Raw genomic sequence first — 22,821 nt, 5'->3', positions numbered from 1 at the left:
TCTTGTCTTCAAAAAAGTATTGACCATATTTATGTTTTATGTATTTTATGTACCAGAAGTGAAATAGCTAAATCATATCTGTAGTGTTTTGTGTAAGTCGAATATAAAAATCTCTCAGTTATTTGTCTTTTCTATTTTTAAGCAACTGGAGAAGCATTAATTTTTCTATTGATATGGCTTTAAGAGAAGTTGGTTTGATTTACATGTACGGGTGGTCGAAGATAACACGGTTTTTATGAGTGTGACTGGCATGGGGGATGGGGGGGGGGGGGGGAGAGGGGCATCAAGTGGGTATCTAGAAAAGTTCCATGAGGAACATGTAGGTTGTAATTTAAAATATATATTTACATGTATATACATGAAAGCAAGTTTCATGTAGTTTGAAGGACTTGCACAGTTTAAAAATATTTACTAATGTATAAACATGTAGGTACATGTACTTTCAAGGAAAAATACATGTTTGTACGTATTAACCAATTGTTGTTTTTGGTGTCATGTAAATCGAAATGTAAATCCTTTTAACAACTATCAAATGGTATATCACGTATCACTACATCGGGATTCTTATGTGTTATTAAGAGGACATAAATTAAAAAAACACCAAAAACAACATCTGCTACAAAAATCAAACATGATGACACACGGTGAGCGTAAATTATCTAACATCTATTGACATTTTAATGTGTCAGTCCATTTGATCGTCAGGGGTTCTACGTGATATGTAATTCTATAATTTATTTAACAATTAATGTCAATGTTCAAAAATTCTATTTTATTACATTGTATGATAATCTTAAGCTTCAGCCTCCTCAAAGAAAAAAAAAGATTTTGCAGCTTTAACAGAACAGTCGTTTTAATTGCGCATGGCTAGCTCACTTAAAAACAAAACAAAACAATTCTATCAAAATATTGCACTGTGCAAATGAAGTAGCAGATTGGTTGAGTCGAACATTTTTACCTGCAAATCACTTTTCATGGAGACAGTACCGGGATGTATTTTATCAGGAGTGAAATTTAGGATCATTGAAGATTTATTGCAATGTTTCAATGATAATATTTAATCCAGAATCACGGGAGTGTTTTTTTTTTAATTTGAGTGAACATGGGCGAAAATAAATTGACCAATCAAAATCCAATATACTTTCTAGAGATACATGTTGTATGTAAATAATATTATCTCATTCCCATTGGCAAAAGTGGATGTTAATACATTTTCTAAATGTTACTTAATTAGCTGGTTACGGGCAAACATAGCAAAATCATGCAGAATGCGTAGAACTTTTGTATAGTAACATTTTTGCGATTTTTTTTTGGGGGGGGGAGGGGGGGCATTTTTGAAAGGATTTTGTAAATAATTGATTAGGATAATTTATAGATATAATATGCGTTCGAAAGAATTCGTTAAGCTATGAAAACATGTAAAAAGTTTTCCTGAAATATTGTCAAATGTTACACAGAAGTTACTCAATCAAAGAGAGATAACTTTTTCCGCTGCTCAAAATGTCTTTCTCAAGTAATTAGAGTGTCATTAAAAATATGATGAGGTAAGCATGATAGGGCATTTCTAATAAGTCTTACAAGTTGTACCATTAGTATAATTCTGTACTTTAAAATTGTTACGAAATACGTAGTTTGTAATTACGTTGATCATTAAAAAGGCTAGATGGTCGGCTAATTAACCATCATGTCCCACAGTCACCAACTTTCCTCAAGTCAATACTCAACCTCAATTCTGAGCTTGACCACAAATTCATGCACTGTTTCTTTTAAGGATTTGAGTTGAGGACTGAGTCGAGTGATTTGAAAATTTTGGTGACGGTGGGGCCAGATCTGCCTAACATTTGTGAGGTATGGTTTGTTAAGCTATAAACTATAATTATATAAATTTAGTATAGAAAAAATCCATATAATTTACCTTCAAATTTCTATATTTTCTTGAGAGAGAGAAACAGAGAGAGAGAGAGAGAGAGAGAGAGAGAGAGAGAGAGAGAGAGAGAGAGAGAGAGAGAGAGAGAGAGAGTTCCTCTTTAAAAGGTCATTACTAACAGTTTTAAAAAATAAAGTCACGACAATCGAGCCATGTAAAGCCATTGGAAAACATTGATTTTGAAATTCATTATACATGTTTATACAATGTACCATTAGCTGAATAAGTCAAACTTTGAATACGTATTATATATAATAACACAAACCGTTTTTCGCTTTCTATATTAATGCCAATTTAAAACAACAACAAAAAATATTTCAAACTATATTTAGATGAATGACATGCAGACGATAAAATGCAGAGGGATTGGGGGGTCCATTTACTTTATGTTCGGTACCTTGGAAACTAAAATAATACACATTTCATTCAATTTTTGATGCTATTGAAGTTTTTATGTTAATGAAAAATATTCCAAATTAATTTGACAGTAATCTTATTGTCGGTCGAATAGGGCATTTTTCTTTAACTATTCATCAAGTTCTACCATCAATTCCTACGTGTTTGCTACATATGAAAGCATTTCTATAACTTTGTGACCTTTTTCAAGACAAAGACGACAAATTTTGAAATAATTCTTTTTATATTAATTATACAAGTAAAAATTTACATAACAAATTCAGTGATACGAGAATTGGTTAATTCAAAACCAGAACAACATACATTCATACATGTATCTATGAGTTTCTACATTTCTATATATACAGGTTTCATGTACACATGTAAAGATTTCTGTTTAAAGTAAAGCAAATACATTGTATATAATCACGCGGAGAGGTAATCTTAGGTCATAAAACACGAAGTACATGACTGTATGAAATAAATCAACAACAAATAGCTTAACTTGATACGTTTAAGTTACGTTTTTATAACATCGCTTGTAAGTAAATTTTGATTTCTTAAATTAAAAACCAGGTTGACTGATTGAAATCTCTAATTACAATATCCTCATATCAAGTTTCAAATTTTTGCGAGAGCCAAAGAAGATAATATAATTATACATGTATAATCCTATAGAAAAAAAATACGTAATATGTGGGTTACATGTATAATTAGAATGATTTTGATCAGAATTACGGATAATATCCAAGTGATTGTTCAAAATTGGTTTCTGGCACTTCCGCTCGACTGCTAGGATTATGAATATTCATTTTGTTAAACATTTCAGCCATTTCGCCGTGCCTGTGATCAGGTGGCCCGTCCAGCGGGTCACGTGATGTGTCATAAGATGGATCAAATCTATCCTTTTCTTGCGAATATTTTTGGAATTGTTCATCGTAAGACCAAGGCTTGTGAGGTTTTCCGAGATCCTCCGAAGGAGCACTATGTCTGAAATTAGCAGGCCCTTTTGGGTAGTAACCTTCGGGGTCTCTCCGGATCACTCGGTCGTAGTCATTATAATCCTCCTCCCTCCCGTGATCGACCCTCGGAACAATATCCGGTGGGGCATGCGCATTAGAATTATGGTCAAACTTCTTTGATTCGTGCTCATAAAATTCTTTTCTAGTCATTGCATTGTCATAAGGGTCCTCTTCGGCGTATCGCTCTTGCTTCGGACTGCGAGGAGATTTCTTCTCTTCTTGTTTCTTTTGAATAGCTGCCGCAAAACCCGTCGGAAGAACTTTGACTCCGGCCACAAGGTGTGGCGGAACTCGAGCGACAGGCTTAGACCTCTGTTGCTCAATTTCCTGTCTACTCTCCAGACTTGACGCGGAGTATTCTGGGCCTTTAAAAGATGGCGGTCGGTCACGTGTTGGGGAATGAATTGGTGGTTCGTCGACTGAAGGAGTTCGGGGTAGACCACGTTTAACGCCAGTTGGTTCGTTTCCTAGATAACGGTCTTCCATTGGCGATCTTGGTCCTGGAGACAGAGCACGTGACGGTTTTGGGGCAGTGGCCGGGGGAACACGACCGGGTGACATTACGCGGGGAATCCTGAAGTCTTCCTGTCTGTTTTCGGGACGGCCTCTTCTTCCACCAGAGTCATAGCCCTCTCTTGGGTAGCGACCATCGCCCCTTGGGTAATCTCCCGAGCCCTGTCGGTCGTGATGGTATTCGGCCGAAGGTTGGCGTTCGTGCCTGAATTCGCCCGATTGTTTCCGTTCATGAGCGAGTTCGTTTGACCGTTGACGTTCATGTCTGTATTCCATTGATGGTTGTCGTTCGTAACGATAGTCGGATGGAGGTCGATCACGACGCATTTCGTTGGAGTGGTGTCTTTCGTGATGAAATTCGTTGGATGGCGGTCTTTGATAATCACCCGAATGTTCTCGTTCGTGTCTGTGACGAATGTTTTCATCATACCCCGGTGCGGGAAATCTATTATCAAACCTTCCTGACGCAGACATGTATCCCTGAGGGTCCCTTGGTCCTCCTGGGGGAACGTATGGATCTCTCATGTATCTATCATGTCCTTGACTTTCAAATTCCGGTCGGTAATCCTCCCACTCTCCGGTCCGAGAACCACGCAGATATTCATCGGTCAGTTGCATCGGCCTTTGACCCTCAGTTGTTTGCAAAATATCAGGTCGGCGTACTTGGGGTGGCTCTCTTTCGTAATTGGGATCAGAGGGTTGCCTCATGTACTCGGGCCTTCCTGGCTCCATCATGCGAGTTTGTAACATGTATATCAGCTGTGTTATACGTAATGCCTGGTCTTCGTTATCACACACGAATCCGTGACATTCTAACGCCCGCACACCAGAATTCCTTCTCATAACAAGCGCTAACATTGGAGGGTGGTCCACCTTCGCCAGATTGCTGTGTTTTTTGTCTAATGGCGTAAACAGTTTTTCCGACCCTGTATTAGGCGCCCGGTTAATATCTATGGGAACAAACCCACCCTGAATTTTCTTATCGTGGCCTTTCACTGTCGTAAATCGCACGGCCTCAAAAAAGGAAATGGACTGCATGTCGTAAAAAAGTTCACTTCCGGGACTTACCCCAGCAACAATAACGGCTATGCCATTGGGAGTTATCTGAAGCGCCACTTCCGTTAGGTCTTTGGATTTGTGTTTCTTTCCAGAATGTTTTCTGTATTCAAAATAACTGTCACGTAAAGGTTTCTGAATGGTACCGAGTCCAGAAGAGGTAGCTTTGGCGAGAGTGGTACTCCCCAAATATTGCAGCACGAATTCTCCATGGGGATCCATAATGAAATGTGACGTGTAATCCCAGAAACGAGGCAAAGATTCAAGCGTCACATCAGATTCTGAAAAAAAAATACAAAAAGTTTTTTAATTACCCAATGAGATACTTAAAACTTCCAGTATCCCGAGATATAACATTTCTTAGAAGGAATAATTTACCATACAATAGAAACAATGAATGTTAACCTCTACAAGGATGTATTCAAATTTATCGTAATACGAGTTTTTGTGTAAATGATATACATTATTAAAATTCCTTTATAGGTGTAGGCAGTATTGTCATGGTTATGAACGAGCTCCCATTTTTCTTGTCATTCAACTCATTAGTCCAAGTCTATGATTCATGACACAATTAGTCCTACAACAACCAGTGATATAAATCTTATTAAAATCTGCCTGCATTATTGGGAATATCACTATTTCTTGGAACATTCTTCATTTTCTTTGATATCAAGCAAACGTCATCAAAAGAAGAAGAAAACGCTAGACAGTCTTGGTGATAGATGATTCATGATATATAAAGATTACAACAGTGAACTTGTTTTTCACAGATCACCATTGTCGTTAATGATTTATCAAATTAAACTTTGGTACCATCACACGTACACATTACTTAGGGAAGGGAGCTGCTGAGGGAAAAATATCAGAGATTACCACAAAATGCAATGAGAGGTTGTACATGTACCATTATTGAATACCATATTCCACAAAATAAAATTTTTGTAAGTTCCTTTGAAAAATTAAGTCTGCCCAAACGTGATACAAACACGAAGATAAACCACACTAAAACACGGATTTTCAAAATCACGTTTTTGGCGTAATAAACAACAAAGGTCGGGCCATTCACAATGTTTATCGACAATTTACATACCGTATCTCTTATAGTCTAAATCCGGAGCCATTTTGAATATTGAAAACTGGTCAAACACATTTATATTCCACGGATTTCTACTAAGCACGTCCATCTCAAAGCCCCAATATGACCTTATCTACTGGTCAGCAGTGACTCTTACCCCACCCGGCAGTTAGCGCGCGGGATCCTAGGGATGGGACACCGGTCAACTTCACGTAAACAGGCAGGTCATTAACTCATTGACCATCATCATTTAGAAGCATGTTACGACAATACCCCCGGGCTAGTTGTACAACTCCGCTAACCGTCACACGTGTTAATTTACAAACCTATGAATCGTATGGTTCTTGGTAATAAACAATACAATACAATACAACAGTAACTGTAGAACACAGATTAAAGAATCGTAACACTGCTATAAAAAGAAGGACGTGAACAAAATTCTAATATATGTATATTCTTGTATGAAAGAAAGAAATCTTTCGACCATTAAAATGTTTTCATTTGCAATTTTAACGGTAGTGCTATACTTCATTATGCCAGATGTCTTGCATTCTTGTGCCATTATTTTTGAATTGCAACAATATCTCAGCGTAGGTAACAACATTTAATTTTTTTTAAGTTTCGGCTTTAATCCTGCACGTGTTTTGTACAAGAAATTTGATACCACAAGGACAAATAATTCTGGACACACCCAATTCGTTACAGCAACCGTCCATAATGCATGCAAATTGAAAGCATATTCCTTCATTAAAAACCCAAATGTTGTATACCATTATAATATCTTTTTAGAACACCTAAAAATAAAAGCATCGTATTAAAATAATGTACGATCATGCATTGAATTCCTGAGATAAGGATATTGAATTCACACGAATAAAAATGACAATTTCTTTGCGCACATAAAAACCTTCGCAGCACACCTTAGGAGTCGCCTTAAAATTAAACAGGACATTCCAACGATTTTGTGCCACATAAAATACAGCTTGGTCTGAGTGAAATATCAGTTTAATGTTTGTTCATTGGTGACTTTTCTTCAGGTAGAAGGTTTTATTAAACAGAAAGGAAAGTACTTAAGGTGTAATAAAACCATGGCTATAAACTTTGTACCTATTCGACAAAAATAAAAAAAATTGAAGAGATAAGATATTTGTTTAGAGGATGACATTCAAGTTACCTTTATACTAATTAATCTTTGGAATCTAAGAATCATTAACTCTAATTTTACCTGTCTGGTCTTTTTTTCAGTACATAGTACATACGAGATCTCTTAAACGGGGGCTACCCGGGAGAGTTAATTATCATCATTAGTTGGAAAAAATGACAAGCATACCTTTTTATTTAACCATGACATGCAGATCCTTATACATTCCGACTGCAGTTTGCGATTTTGGTGGAATTTCATTCAAATTCACCCAGGCGTCAAACGTTTTTCTTTAAAGCTTAGGGTTAGAACGTTCCTTCGACTTCATTATCCTTTTTAAACCCCATACCCGGAAGAAAAAAATTATGCAGCAGAATTTTTTTTAACTCTCAGACATGGGTGTAACTTTTGAATAGACACGAGATAGAATATCACTGTAACTGAACTATACAAAATAGGGGATTTTTGGGTATGGATGCAATCATTCATTATTAAATCCTAAAAAAACACACCACGTGACAGTGAGCCATGCATGTGAAAAATTATGCAATCTTGCGAAGATTGATTCAAAGCATAATCCTTTGACTCTAAAATTGGTTACCAACGTTTGCATGTTGGGGCGAGAACCTTACATAGAAAATACAAGGTATCTGCAGGAAAAATGGATCGGAAAACCAAAATCATAAACACTAATTATACAAAACGTACATGAAAGACAATCTCTAATATATAGCTAGCCAATTATCTTTAGCATTATTTACCTGATGGTGGTATCATTATACAGGTGAAAAAATAAATAATGACAATTTTGTCCCCTCAAAAGAATAAATGAAATTTAAGTGGTACAAGATTCAGAATCTTTGTATTTAACCTTAGAATTATGCAAATTAAGGTAATGAAGAAATGTCAAGTTGCCTATGTTAATCAGATGAAAACCATAAAACAATTTAAGGGTTACAAAACAGAGTAAAAACCGAGAAAGGGAAAATTAATAACCATGAAAGACATACCTGTGGAGAATTTTTAAGTTTGTACATGTCCTTCCGCCGAATACAAGACTTTTACAAGGTAAGAACAAGGTGTCAAACTCACCAAGCGCCACTTCAATCGGGACCAGATTTATATTTTGTTATCATGCATTGACACATCAAGAGGATGTCTGCATGACGGGGCCAACAAACTTACTTGTTAAAGGTTAAATATGGCCGAATTTTAAAGCAATATATATCTGAAGAGATTTTTCATCAATAAAGGAACACTGATAAAAGACAGAATTTTCAAAAGGTCCACCCCTTTGCCTAACGATGAGGTTATAACGTCGCCAGAATTTGGTCTTGCTATTATAGTCCTTTGTGTAACGAATGTCCTCTCTTGAACAGCATTGCAAAGAATGCCTCTACTGGTAGCCATGATTTTGCATCGATGGTGGACATTATTTCTGTATTGATTATCCAGATCACTAATGCTGTACAAGGTAAAAATTCCTTCGTAGACAAAACAACGTCTACACAGGTAATTACCTGAACAAAAAGAATTAAACAGCCTTACCTGTTTGTTTATAATTGTTAAATACCACGCTTTATCCAAAGCGTGAAAATACACACACACACACAAATAAAATTCCAAATTTCAGTCTCGTCTGAAAACGGAAGGGAAAGTATGGAATGCTAGAGAACGCACACAAATGAATATGGTGGTCTTTTCGTTCTTCTTACAATCTGTATATGGCGCGTGTCAAAAAATGGGGATAGCCTAGATCCTTACAAGACCTTCTTAGATATTCCCCAGCAGACGTTTAAATTTTGTAATGAATATTTATAGGTTGTTGACGATTTTATATACCGCTTCACTTGTTATGGTAAACTGTTTTGATAAACCGCTCTTCGCCAGAAAACTTACCTTGCTCTACACCTGATAGGTTAGGGTGTGTGCAGATCCCTCTATTCCGAGGTATTGATTCAACATTTCATCAAAATGCGTGTGCAGTATTTTTCTTTCTTTTTTTTCATTCAATATCAGCGACAATGACAAAAAATGGCGTCCAGGTGATGCAGGCAGACAAGACTACTACTACTACCTGGGTTTTAAATGCCACATTTTACCTGCGGAAAGGTAGTCCATTTGATTAACATATTAAAGAATGGGAAACACACATTGACAGATTATCTTTCTGAAATCCCCCCTCAGACTGAGCTATCACTATTCTTTTCCATAAAAATGTGCTAAATTTTCAGCCCCAAAACAATCATCATTACATGCAAAGCGATGAGGCCTTCAAGGGAAAATTAAAATCTTATTTGCAAAATAATTTGCCCAAGAAATTGATTTTTGTGTGAAAGGTGAATATCTTAGGTTTAATAGACATAAACAAAGAGACAATTCATAAAATAGAGGCCTAGCTTATCGACCTATACAGAAGGACAGCTTCGCTACAAAGCAATGTTTACCATCAATATTTCTCATTTTTCTCTCTGTTTTGAAAGTGTTAAATCTCTATTGACACGATATTAATGAATCACAAATGTTTATCTAACGCCTATATATACTCATTGTCACGAGAGAAAAATTATAAAAAGAAATTCATTGAATGATACATAATCCTTTTTGCGTCATAATGACTTTTCCAGGTTTTTTTTTTAGTGTTTTGATTCCACGTGCACAATTCCACATTAATTGTGTTATGTAATACCTCCTTCAACAACGACAATGCCTTGGTCTCTATTAGATCGGTGTAATTATAAAGACATAACCTGATTCCAGCGTTATTATTGGACCATTTATCTGTCCACGCCAAGTGATACTGTCCAAATTACAGGATATAAAACGAGAGTGTCGCCCAAATTCCTGAATTTCTAGAATTAAATTAGTTTGTTATATGTGGTTTTTACTATCCTTGGTTTGTACTGTTGAAAAAATTTATTCCATCTTCACACCTTTACTATTCATGTTAACTGTAAGGAGTGGTAATATTGGCGTGCGTTTGTGTGAGTGTTAGAGAGAGAGAGAGAGAGAGAGAGAGAGAGAGAGAGAGAGAGAGAGAGAGAGAGAGAGAGAGAGAGAGAGAGAGAGAGAGAGAGATGATTTGTCCTTTTGACTTTGAGTTTTAAACACCATTTCTATCCATCCTGAAAATATCGGTATTTCTAATGCCGAAGCAAACCAGTTTTTACAGGGACGTGCATTGTTTTTATGAAAGGCGGGGGGGGGGGCGCACATCCCTACCATAAAACATGTAAAAGAGGGGGAGGGGACTCAAGTTCGCCAAAGTAGTTTCAAATTTGTGGAGAGAGATCGGTTGGGGGTCGGGAGCAGGGTATATATGGACTATTTTAGTATATTAAATAATTATATATCATCTCATTTGCTTGTTCTCACGCTGTCTTTACAAAATATTGTGGGCGGAGCTGGGGGGATGTTGCCTGAATTTTTTTAAATACATATTTAGAAATATTTTAAACATGAGAAAAAACGTCAACTGACTTTGGAGGGGACAGTTTCGTGTTTGGTTTATGGGTCTGATAACCTCTCTGTTTACCCTCCAAGTTTCATTTCTCAAGGTTGTCTAAATAAGCGAACCAGGAAGGACAAAAAGTCAAAAATTTGTTAGAATCAGCAGAACATTTGTTCATGATATCGAGTGAATCTTCAATGATTTTTTTTCTTCTTTTTGATGCTGAAAAATCGAGAACAGAGTAGAATAATCATTGTTTGTAGATATACAGCTATTAAACTAAAATCAACTTAAACTTGCTAATTTTGCACCCGCCATTATCCATACTTAATGTATTTTGTTATGGCTAATCAATTCAAATGGCAGAACAATTTAATTAAGGTATAAACTCAAATGGTAATGTTGTCTTCTGTGCAAATACACTTGTTGTATGACTGTATACATAGACCTTGCATCTGTCTATAGTGTGCCACATATGTATTTCGTGTATATGCTTTTTCTTTATTCATATTCGCAATTTTTTTCCTCTCCATGTTTCTATTGTTGTTGTTCCAAAAAACGTTAACAAGATTACAAACATAAACAGTATACCAAGTTGGATTTTTTTTGATTTTTTGGTAAGTCCTGTCATGCAAATGATATTGTGGTTGTTGTTTTTTTAATGTGAACGGAGATCATGATGAAAGCATGATGTTTTTGCTAAATATGGTCTTGAAAAAAAACCAATTTTTCTACAACTGTTTTTACATCGTATTTGTATAATCACGGAAACTTGCCGCAACCTTGGAAAAAACAAGAAGTGACATCTACATTTACGACTCAACAACAATTGACAATCTATCATTAATCTAACGTAGAAGTCTCGAAGGTTTCAAATAAATAATATGCGTCGTTTTGAAAATTCAATCACGTTCAATCAGCTAAATATGTAACAACGATCAGCTGATTTAAGTCATCTCTTTCATCATCAATCAAATTGCAATGTGTTGCACCATTATACTTGCATGGGAGCGGATCCAAAACTGAATGTCAACATATTGAAAAACAAAACGAACAAACGCTCAACACACACGGTAATAAATGACCAATTACCTCTGATGCGCTGAGCTTCACGTCCCATAACTGGGTCAAGAAATGGTATTCTGTTATACATGTAATTCCTTCCGGTTTCATCATGACGACTTCCTCCAAAAACTACCCGGTATTTTCCTTTGGGTCGTCGCTTCTTTCTTTCCTGTTTTTTGCCTTTAAGCCACGAAAAATTCATTGAGAATTAATAATACAAAATGTCCACACAAAAAGCAAAATCCCGTTGATCATGTGGATAATATCATATTACGGTGATTTGTGCCAAAACCACATATGTTACGTTGGAACATGTATAAGGTATCCTAAACTAATTGAGGCTGGGGTTTTTTTAACCATTGATTTTGTTGGCGAAAGGTTTTGTGTATTTGGGCAGTATAGAATGTATAATTGATGAATTATTTCCCCGGCGTTTCAGCTTTGTGCGTCCCTTTTATGGCCTCTGCGCTGCATTCTTTCGACCCTTTATATACTTACTGCACAAATTGGTTTCGTAAGACCCTCGGATACTAGAATCTATAAGATCTCGTGGATACAATTAGTGCAATCATAGAGGCCTTTTATGATTGAACATTTTAACGGTTTTTTTTTTACCATGTAAGCATATATGTATATACATTGTATATACAATGAAAATGTGTACATTAAGAACAAGAGATAATTACGATATCCGAATCACTCAGTCGGTTTTATTTTTGGAAAGGCTTTACATAAGCATACATAAACATTTGTATTTTGATATGCAACTCAATATATGTTTGTTTACCAAGAAGGTATAAATAAAGTAATGAAATAATGATTACATTAGAACATGAACTATAATACTTTTATCTAATCCCAATTGTCCACTTTATACTTTTAAAGAAACGAAAGGAATAATAGTATTAAGCCTTTTTTAGTTACGGTACTAAGTATCATATCGTTTTCAAAGGAAGCAACAATTGTGTAAGTGCATGTAGGAAACTGTACTTTTTTTCTTCATATCTAATTCATTTTTACCTCAGTGTTAAATGTGGCACACATACCTAATGAAAAGAGTCCATAAAATCATGAAGATGTTTTTTTATAAACGTTTATCAACATACAGAAGTTTGTCTTAATTTTGCCTAAGGCAGGTCATTGTCGTTGCATTATTTCAAACAGTTTGTTTATACTGTTTGAATCTTCTGCATGTTTTTATTCTTGCAAACTTGTCATTCCTTTTTCAATACTCGTGTGAACTGAGCTGCAATATTGGTAAAAATGCCCCAACATCCGGGCAACCCGAGAATTCCGGCTGTCGTGAAGATCTTTGGTCTTGCAGACGATTAATTGTGCAGACGATAAACACACTCGGCATGTCCAAGACAAATATTTCTCGAATCTTTTCGAAGGGGGATTGCCACAAACATTTTTTTTAACCTGAAAAAAGGTGGATGTCAATATATCTATTCCAAGGTGTTTATCCTCTCAACTTACCGTTTTCTATAAACTTAAAATCCGTGTTCATGTATTTAGAGCATCCAGGTAGATAAATGTTTTAAAACGGTGTGTGTTAAATTGATTGCATGAAGCCTGAGCATTTCACATGTAATATCAATTGATGAAATGTGCCCAAAGCATGGAAATGTTTAAGAGGACTCGATGGTCATCGCTATTTCTAGACTGTATGGATCTCCTTTAGAAGAAGAAGAGCCGTATATAAAAAAAAAATATAGAAAAAAGACCAAAATTTATGAATTTTTTTTTAGTTAATAGCAGTATAAAGGTACACAAATCATAACTTAAAATTTTAGGTAGATCTGATGGTTAATTGGTTGACCATCCAGCCTCCTTTGAAAGTTTCGTAAGTGTGAATGTGGTACATGTACATGTTGAAACCATCAATTTGTTTGAAATACTTTACATATCAGAAATGTCCGCTGATGTTCTACTTTTAATTCTGTACGTACAGCCCAAGAATATCGAAATAAACTGCCTAACAATATTTCATTAAAGTAATATAAAAGATGTTACTGCTTAAACGACAGAGATTGATTGTCACTATTATAAAACAAAGATATCATTTAACATTCCAAGAAATGAAAACTCATAACAGTATGACATTTAAGTTGGAATAAGATATATGCAGTGTGTACATTTTAGGCTATATTACAGATAACAGGCGTTCTTCATATGATTCTACTGTTTACATGGTTTACATGTAGTTACCGACGTATGCTTTTCGTTAAACACCCCATGCGTAGTCCGAAATATCTGATGTTTCTTATGTTTATCTGTTGTTGTTTTCTTTTTGTTTTTTGTTTTTTTGTTTTTTTTGTAATTAACTTGCAGTTTACCTTTCAAGTAAAAAATCGAAATCGTTAAAAATGTCGGAAATACGTAAGATATTTTGGACTATCCCATGTGCGGATCAAGATGGTCCACCCCCCCCCCCCCCCCCCCGGAAAATATTCAACCTTATTAATTTCACATAGTAATTTTCAGTAGTATAATTAAATAATAAAGCTTCAACTCTGAAGTTGTAAACAATATCATTTTAGCGCACGTGCAGAACAATATTTTATCGGACAACTACATATTATCGGGATATTATAACAAATAATACTCTTGTACATTTTACCTGAATCTAAAGAATTTTCCTCACATTTATGCCATTTTGAGAATGGGATATTGCTTTAAATAGTATTTGTCAGATAGGGTTATTCTTGTTGTTTTCCCGAACGAGCTAAAGTTATCTTTCTTGGCTCAATCACCGACAAAACGCTCTACTTTCTTTCTTTTTTTGGGGGGGGGGGGGGTGGAGGTGGGGGTGGGGCTATTGTGTGGAGTGTCCAACAACAGTCTTTAAAGGTAAACGATATTTGATGAATGCGTCATATAATAAAAAGACAAAAATGCAGCAACCTCACCCAAACCAATGAGCAACACTGTAAGGAGAGCATACGAGAACATTTTGCAGGTCAAAGGTCAATTTCAAAGTTTGCGAAATATGGGTGTTTCACCTTTGTGCATCACTTGACATACAGGGTGTGTCGAATTACTGGTTATTTCAACATTTCTTTTCTAAATAAAATGGAATATGTTCTTGTAATGACCAACGATGTTGAAATACGGGGAGTGTCACTATCCACCCGAATATATCACGAAATTCCTATTAAAAAATTTACCTACAAAAAATGAAATAAAATGGGTCCCTTATGTGTTTTAAAATTCTTTGAGAGCAATTTGTTAAAAAAAAAGAAGAATGAAATATGAGAAAGGCTGCGAAGAGGAGAAATAAATAATTCATAAACAGATACCCATCACATCGCCAGTGTGAACAGTCAACCTTGACAAGTACTGCCAGTTAATTTTGATGTGTAAAAAACCCCCACAAAACTTGCTGAATTCACATTTATCTTACGTATATACGCGTATAAGAAAAATGACTGTAATTAAGTTTGAGTGTGCCTGTAATATGCATATGATGAAGTCCATTGTTTAATATGCAGAGAGTGTACATCAAAGTGTCACGGTGACTTACGGCCGTGTACCAGATGACAGCAGAACTCTTAATTCACTGTGTGTAGCAGACGACTCAAAAAACTTCCATTGCACCGACTGAAAAGGTTACAATTTAGCCAAATTTAACTTATAGAATAAGAAATTATTGAACAATTTTTCATTCTGATGTGAATATTTTCATCTTTGTGATAGCTGTTACGCGTGTATAAAAATATAGAGATGTCATGCACGAGTCAATTTGTACAGAGAGAAACTTTGTGTTTGGTAACGAGAATGTCTTTCTTGATGAAATTAAACGGCATTATTTTTATTTAAAGTGCATATGTTTATTTATAGCCAAAGTATTTTTTCTGCAAGAAAGCTAATATATTATCATGAAAAGTGTGGGCAAGAAAAAAGACCGAGCCTGAGCTGGATCACCGTGGCTATTTTGAGACTATTTTTATCTTATTCAAAAGAAGAGTTCTGTATATAATTTAGGAAAACTTTAAAATTTTAAAACATAAAACAAAACATATATATGTTGGATTTTTTCCCATCCCTCAATGGTAGTTATTATGATTTGATTTCTTTATTTATTAATGGGGTGATTTTTTATTATACAGAAACAAGTAACTGTGGTTTATAGCAAGATCAATCACATTGCAACTTCTCCAGTGGATCTGATAGGTGATTAGTTTACCGTTCAGCCTCCTTAATATACTAGCATGTTATTTAGAATTTGGCACGTGGAACAATGCTAGCTACCTGATAGGCGATGAATGCCATTATGTTTTAGAATGCTTTGTCAATCAGATTGTTTATGGAGCATTTACTGCATAAATCCAAAGGACTAAATGGCATGGTCTACTAATGTCGTCCGAAAATGCTGTCACCTTTCGAAAACCCTGGACAGTTATAGCTTTAAAACAATTGACGTGGATGACTCCATGAAGTACATGTTCTTAGTACATACATGTAATACTATTTGATGTCATGTGAATGATTGGACCAATCCACATGTAGCTGCGGGTCAAACCAATCCTTTTCCCCCTTTATCATCTTCTCAATCTGTATGTGTAAATGTGTTTGTGATTTCTGGTAACATATTTTATGTTCTGGGAGAAATTCTAAGTACAATGTAAATGAATTTTAACTTGAAACAGAATAGGAGTATATTCTTATGAGTCCTTTGAAGTAGCTATAAATCTACATTATTAACGTCTAATTGTCTACACTAACTCTGATTCACCCAAAAATGAAAATAACAATGAAAAATTACTTTTAAAAGAATAGTGCTTTCTCAAATTAAACAAAATTTTATAACACCAATTTGTCATTCGGCTAGCTATATAAAAAAAGTCATTTCTTTTTGCGTCGAACCAACGGACATTGACTTGTTTCGTGTTGAAAGTTACAGGTTTTATTTCTTTCACGGGTATACTGTGCATTTTTGTGTATTGAAAAAACATTCTTTTCCCTCTGTTTACACACTGAATTCATGGCCCTGTATGCATGCACATTAAATAACTATTTGTTGAAATGTAATCTCAAAAGTCTATACACTAACAACGGAATCTTGTGATATATCTACAATTTCAATATAGAGATTTTCAATATAGAGAAATTCTTTCAATTATTGTCAAATTCCATTAATTTGAATTCAATGTACATTCACTACATATGTCAAACAGCAATTTAAAGATATTCTGCAATGATAGGGTTACTCATTTTTATACACATATGCACTTCTTTTGCAAATATCTTTGCAGGTTGTATGAGACATAATATATTTGATTAATGAGATTTGGGCGAGGCTTGAATAGCTACCTGCTTACTTTATTCCAATGAAGTAGCTTTCCAAGTCTCGCAAAACAGGTTTCTGAAAATAAAATACACACTCAACTTATTTGATCAAGATTTTATTTTTTAAGGGTTCATACCAATCATAGTCTTGGAGTTTGTTAAAACCCAAGTTTGGTACTCTGAGGAAACCGATACAGCATTACCACGCCGTTCTATAAAAGATCGCCCCCTTACTATGGTGTTCCGATGGGGCCACTTCGACCTTCGCACTTTCGCCTTTAGGTCGAAGATGCAAGAGTGCGAAGTTGCGAAGGCGAAAGTGCGAGAGTGCGACGGCGAAGGAGCGAAAGTGCGAAGATGCGACGGCGAAGCGCGAAGGTGCGACGGCGAAAGTGCGAAGGTGCGACGGCGAAGGAGCGATACTACTATCGCTCCTTCGCCGTCGCAACTTCGCACTCTCGCCTTCGCACTTTCGCCTTCGCCTTTTTGATAGCATTCAGAAAGTCTCGGTCGATTACATAGAATTTGATGCAGGCACCGTACTCGCCAAGGTTTTCCGATTAATCCATGATATCATTGGTACGCATGCGCTAGGCCATTGTGCTTACTATGAATGTTTATAAATATTTTAATGTGTATATGTGACATATATATTATATGTTTACCAGTGCTGGCTATGCCTAATCATTATATACTCAATATAAAATGTAATGTCCGTCATAATGCATACATATGCACTTCCAGCCCCTGTCACTTACCAGCTGTCTGTTTACCGTGGATCAAACACAGTAACATTCTAATTTCATTATGCGACACTGCTTGCTGATGTATGGATCTAAAGGGGGGAGAGGGGGTCCGCCCCCCCCCCCGGAGAATTCAATATAAATAACTTCACACATGCAGTAAAGGGGGTAGAGGGTCCGGATCTCATTCCCCCGGAATATTTAATTTTATTAATTATATATAATAAAATCTCCAAAATATGTCTCGGAACATAACTATCCCCCCCCCCTAGAAAAAGTTATGGATCTGCGCAGGCTGTTGAAAATAAATTCTAAAAAGTTCATCGTCTGCCTCAGATGTCCTTTTATACAGCTAAAATTGTCTTTAAACGATAGAGAGCTCCACAATTATAAAAAGGCGAAGGCGAAAGTGCGAAGATGCGAAGGCGAGAGTGCGAAGTTGCGATGGCGAAGGTACGATAGTAGTATCGCTTCTTCGCCTTCGCAACAAAATTATTTCTATGACCCCCCCCCCCCCCCCCCCCCCGGGTTGGGGATTGGATCCATGCTAAACTGCATGAACCTTCAGTTACATGTACATGCATGCATTTAAACAGTTTTGTTTGCGGGTAACAAGATATGCCCTTTCTTTGAAAACTAAGCAAATTTCGGTTTACATGCATAAAGAAATTTTCCCTTGCGCATCAAGTTACTGAAAATTAGACCAACATTTCAATGTTATACACACTATATAAAAAAGCTTGTTATTCCGTAAAGTTAGTTTTTCTGGTCCCTCTCCCGACCAGTTTCTATCACATTTACTTGATAGGCCTTTCAATTATGTTACGTAATTGGAACGACGTGAGTCAAATTATAAGACGGAATACAGATTTTGTTTTGGTGAGAATGGACTATTGTTAGATAAACATCTATTATATGCAAATCGCTTTTAAGAAATTTGAAAAATAAAGCAATTAAAATTGTGGATCAAGGATTCAGGAAGTTAAAACTTTTTTACCCTTTCGCCACTCAAATACGAAATCCCAAATGTAAACAAAACAAAATGTTTTATGAAATTCTCATGTACCTTAAATTATAAAACTTGAATTTGCAATCAATAGTATTGAATTTCGACCTAGGATGAGAAACGGAGAACTATACATCGATCAGATAACCAAATTTCATTTATTTAAATTAAGTTTTTGCACTTTGTTATAAAGATGCACAAAAAATTCTGGTCGCCTGCAAGCTCTTCATTTCTTAAATCTAATATTCTGGGTTTTTTTTGTGTAGAATCAGACATTTTACACCAAACTGCGCTTAGCTTAGTTAATAGCAACGCGACCTGTTGTCTCAGGATCCAATCCTCAAAACGTTGCCTTTATGAATATATGTATATAGATTCTGCATCGATAATTTTATATCAAATAAGTATGTTGAAAAAATGGAAATATATATCAAACTAGATATATATCTCCAATTCCGGTTATTGATTTGGGGATGAACGCCATTTAATATTTTATTAAAATTATTGACCAGCATATTCACAGCTGCTGTCATTACAATGATAACATACAGAACATGTAGTTTAGTTAAAACATCAGTGGGCGAACACTCTCTTTCAAATATACACGACAGATTTAATTACTCTCGAATTTAAACATGATCCTTGCAACGACATGTGCGTCAACGGTCATGAAAAAAAATGGCGGAGCTTGAGATAATACTATGCATCTCATCATTTCGAGCATCAAGTTTCCAGTAAATGTACATTGTAGTGAATTAATCATTTTGTTTTCTCTTCAAAACGTCTCCTAAACGCAAGAGACGCTGATTTTTACCGAGAATCATTGAGTCGTTTTTATTACTGCATGGGGGTCACGATATTTTAAATTCATAATGAATTAACCACAATTTATCACTACAAATGGGAAAAACAACGCATTTACATCGAGATGGTGTAGTAGTACAGTTCAATAACGCACGTTAATGGCCGCTCTACCATCCTTGGGGGCATCGCTATAACATCTACCCAACACCGGACAAGTGTCATAAAGACGCAGTAATGTTCAAAACCACTCCATGTACTGATGGTCAGAAGCAATGAACCCGCTCAGACTTTTACTATTAATTGGTGGCCAATCTGATCGTGATGTACATTAATAGTACAAAACTGAGGAGGGGAAAATGGACAAGGTCCAATGGCAGTAAAAGCTGGACAAGATTCAGTCTTTTTTTTTTAAATAACTATTACTGCAAATCCAAATCTCGTTTTCTTTTAACTAAAAAGAATTCAATGGCCATTTTATGCACTATTCATCTTAGAGATTAATTCAGCTAGACTTGACCGCATTCGTTTTAAATATACTCAGCACGGCTTATAATTACGAGATCTGGATGTACGTGTATGCTTTTGGTAGCTGATATTAATGATTTGAGTAAAGAGCGACAGCTGTTCCACTGTAGACCCCCCCCCCCCCGGACCAGACAGTGCGCGTGGTGACCAGACGATTTACGACCATTACACCCGTAGAAGACAGGCGTAGAAGACATGACTGCGCATTATTACCATCGAAGAAATCAACCAAGAAAATAAAAACGCCATCGTTATAGAGTAAAATCAAAAAGCTCAGATTATAAAACATGATTATAGTGGTATACAATGTATTTGTATATCCATTGTGGTGGCATTTTATCCAGGATCCCAAACGGCCATGATGCGAATGGTCATGGTCTAAACTTTCACAACACCAACATGAATCATAGAAGAAACTTCAACACTTTAAAATAGACAACAAAACTACTTCGCCGGCTTTTTTTTTTATCAGAAACTTCAAAAACAAGTAATCATTGTAAAGCAAAACTCAATCAAAAGGACTCGCCCTCAACATTGCAACTTCAGGGACCAAGCTGTTTATTTATAAAACAAATGGCAAATAAAGTTTCCTGGTTAATGAAGACACAGGGACGGGGAAGAAGTACATGTAGTCACAAACAAGATCAGGAATTTGATTGATATCGTTTAACGTTGCTCTCTATTAATCAACCATGCACAGTATACGAGTGAAGGCCAATATTGAAAATAAACAAACAAACAAATACAGTAAGTGTGTGGATCTGGTATTTTAATTTTTAACCGTTATTGTCTGTAACTGATTCTACTTTATTAATATAGTTATCGAGTAATGGTCAGGTGGGCAAGTTACATGTACTTTTAAAATATGTCCCTTTATACCAGCATTGTGCAACAAAACACCTATACTTACCAGGACAACGCATGTACGTATAATCATAATATAATTAAGATGAATGCACTTATTATTTCCTTAAAAGTGCTTATTTGTGAAGTAAGTACTTCATGAGAATCATTTCATCCTTCTTTCATCGTAGAAGCAAGAGGACGCTTGTCTCTTATAGGTGGAATAATCAAAAGTAAACTTGAACAGTATTCTGTTACGTGTAGATAGGTTGTTTCTGAACAAACTCAAGGCACCGCGCCATCATGGGACGTAAATTACAGGTTTAAAACTCACAGCGATTTGTCAGCTGATAAAGATCTAAGACATGTAGGATACAAACTGAATGAAAGGCGTGATTCTAATGGATACAGATCTATAGGTTTGAAGTCTCAACACGGCTAACACCTATACTTTAGTGTGGTTTTGAGCACCGTCCCTGTGGGGTGTTTTGGGGTGTTTTGTTTTGGATGATTTTGTTTTTCCAAAAAAAAAAAAAAAAAGATTTTTAGAATATTGAAGGTTAAAAAAAAATAACACTCCTTAAAAGCTGGAGTTCATTCTTTAATTTTGTGGGCTGTGGACATTCAAACTTGGTGGCAGCGTATTGATTAAAATTTGAACATTTGTACGTGTATGAACGAACAACATTTATTTAGTTGTTGGTGTTAAGCCTTACACTCAATACATCCAACAGAAGATATTTCTATACAAATGTTTGCACGGTCGTTTTACGGATCCCGCGGGTAGTTCCCTGTGATATATATATAAACATACTTTTCTTTTATGTATACATATTCCTTTAAACTTGATCAATAAACTACAGATGGTAAATTGCAATCCATCCCGGACAAGAAAATGAATATTAAATGAACTATAAAAAGACACAAATCATGGAAATTGGTACCCATACCAATGAAAGCCGGTCACACTTTAAAATCAGACGGGAATCTTATTTCACGTTTAGTTTAAATGAATAATACGCTGTTTTAGTATAAAACAGACAAGGAAGTTTATTTCTCTCTCTCTCTCTCTCTCTCTCTCTCTCTCGTGCAGTTTAAAATATCACTCAACAATTTTTTGTAGATTATATATCATTTAATGATACTTGGAATAACAATGATGATACACACTTTGGTATATAACGTATGGCAATGACCCAAATATCTGCTCACATATAAAAATAAATTTATATATATGTATATATCTAAAAGAAGAAACCACAATTAAATGTCAATTATACATAACATGAACGTGAAGAATATTTCCAATGCGATTATGTGCCTTATAATTGTATGTGGCATAAAATCGCAAACATGCATACATGTAGGTATGGTACAGGGGCATTATCTATAATTGGCCCTTACAACCCTGATAGGCTATTTACAATGTAAATAAAAGAATGTACATAACTTCAAGTTGGTTTGTGTCTGAATACATTAAAATCAGAATAAAACGTGAATAATAAATGCATATACCTGTTAAGAATTTAACCTTATCTTTTTTATTGTAGAAAGCACGAGTATTTTTGATACATGTAGTAATGCTTCTCAAAAATTGATACGATTAAAAGTATTTTCATTAAGAAATGTTTTTAGAAACTTTTATGGTTGACCATGTGTGACAACTAGGGCAAGGCACTAAACTTGAACTGGTAAACAATGCAGCGACGTTAAATGGATGTAGACATTCAATCTCTCTCCCCAGTCTTTTTAATGGCAGATAGAATTCCGCACTTTAAATGGCGACAGAAAATTACCAAAATGGTTTCTTGATACCAAGAATTTCCGAACTTTGACACCTAAAGTCGTGTCGTCAACAGGAATTTGCCGACATAGCTCAGAACGCGCAAGATTCGTAAAATATCCAGTCATTCTACATGTAGCACTATCACATTTATAAACGTCTCATTTTTGCACGACACA

General features: G+C 35.6%; 1 protein-coding gene across 7 annotated transcripts; it reads right to left on the bottom strand.

Moving 5' to 3' along the window:
* Positions 1–2,238: 2,238 nt before the first annotated feature.
* Positions 2,239–11,809, bottom strand: LOC105326200 (uncharacterized). 7 transcript variants are annotated; one of them, XM_011426072.3, is made up of 2 exons: positions 11,674–11,809; positions 2,239–5,195 (listed from the first exon to the last, which is right to left on the bottom strand). In XM_011426072.3, the coding sequence occupies exons 1-2, from the start codon at positions 11,732–11,734 to the stop codon at positions 3,058–3,060; spliced, it is 2,199 nt and encodes a 732-aa protein (XP_011424374.3). In that variant the 5' UTR covers positions 11,735–11,809; the 3' UTR covers positions 2,239–3,057. The 7 variants fall into 7 exon arrangements, with proteins under 7 accessions (XP_011424374.3, XP_011424377.3, XP_011424378.3 ...); XM_011426075.4 differs by lacking the exon at positions 11,674–11,809 and adding an exon at positions 9,030–9,495; XM_011426076.4 differs by lacking the exon at positions 11,674–11,809 and adding an exon at positions 8,679–8,933.
* Positions 11,810–22,821: the final 11,012 nt, after the last annotated feature.

Source organism: Magallana gigas, chromosome 3 (assembly GCF_963853765.1).
Source record: "Magallana gigas chromosome 3, xbMagGiga1.1, whole genome shotgun sequence".
Lineage (NCBI taxonomy): Eukaryota > Metazoa > Mollusca > Bivalvia > Ostreida > Ostreidae > Magallana > Magallana gigas.
This window is presented reverse-complemented; position numbering and strand designations above follow the sequence as displayed.

Coding starts and splice junctions, on each gene's coding strand:
- LOC105326200 (XM_011426073.4), bottom strand. CDS start 6,098: ATGGACGTGCTTAGTAGAAATCCGTGGAATATAAATGTGTTTGACCAG. Junction 5,196..6,004: donor TTTAGACTATAAGAGATACG/GTATGTAAATTG, acceptor TTTTTTTTTCAG/AATCTGATGTGACGCTTGAA.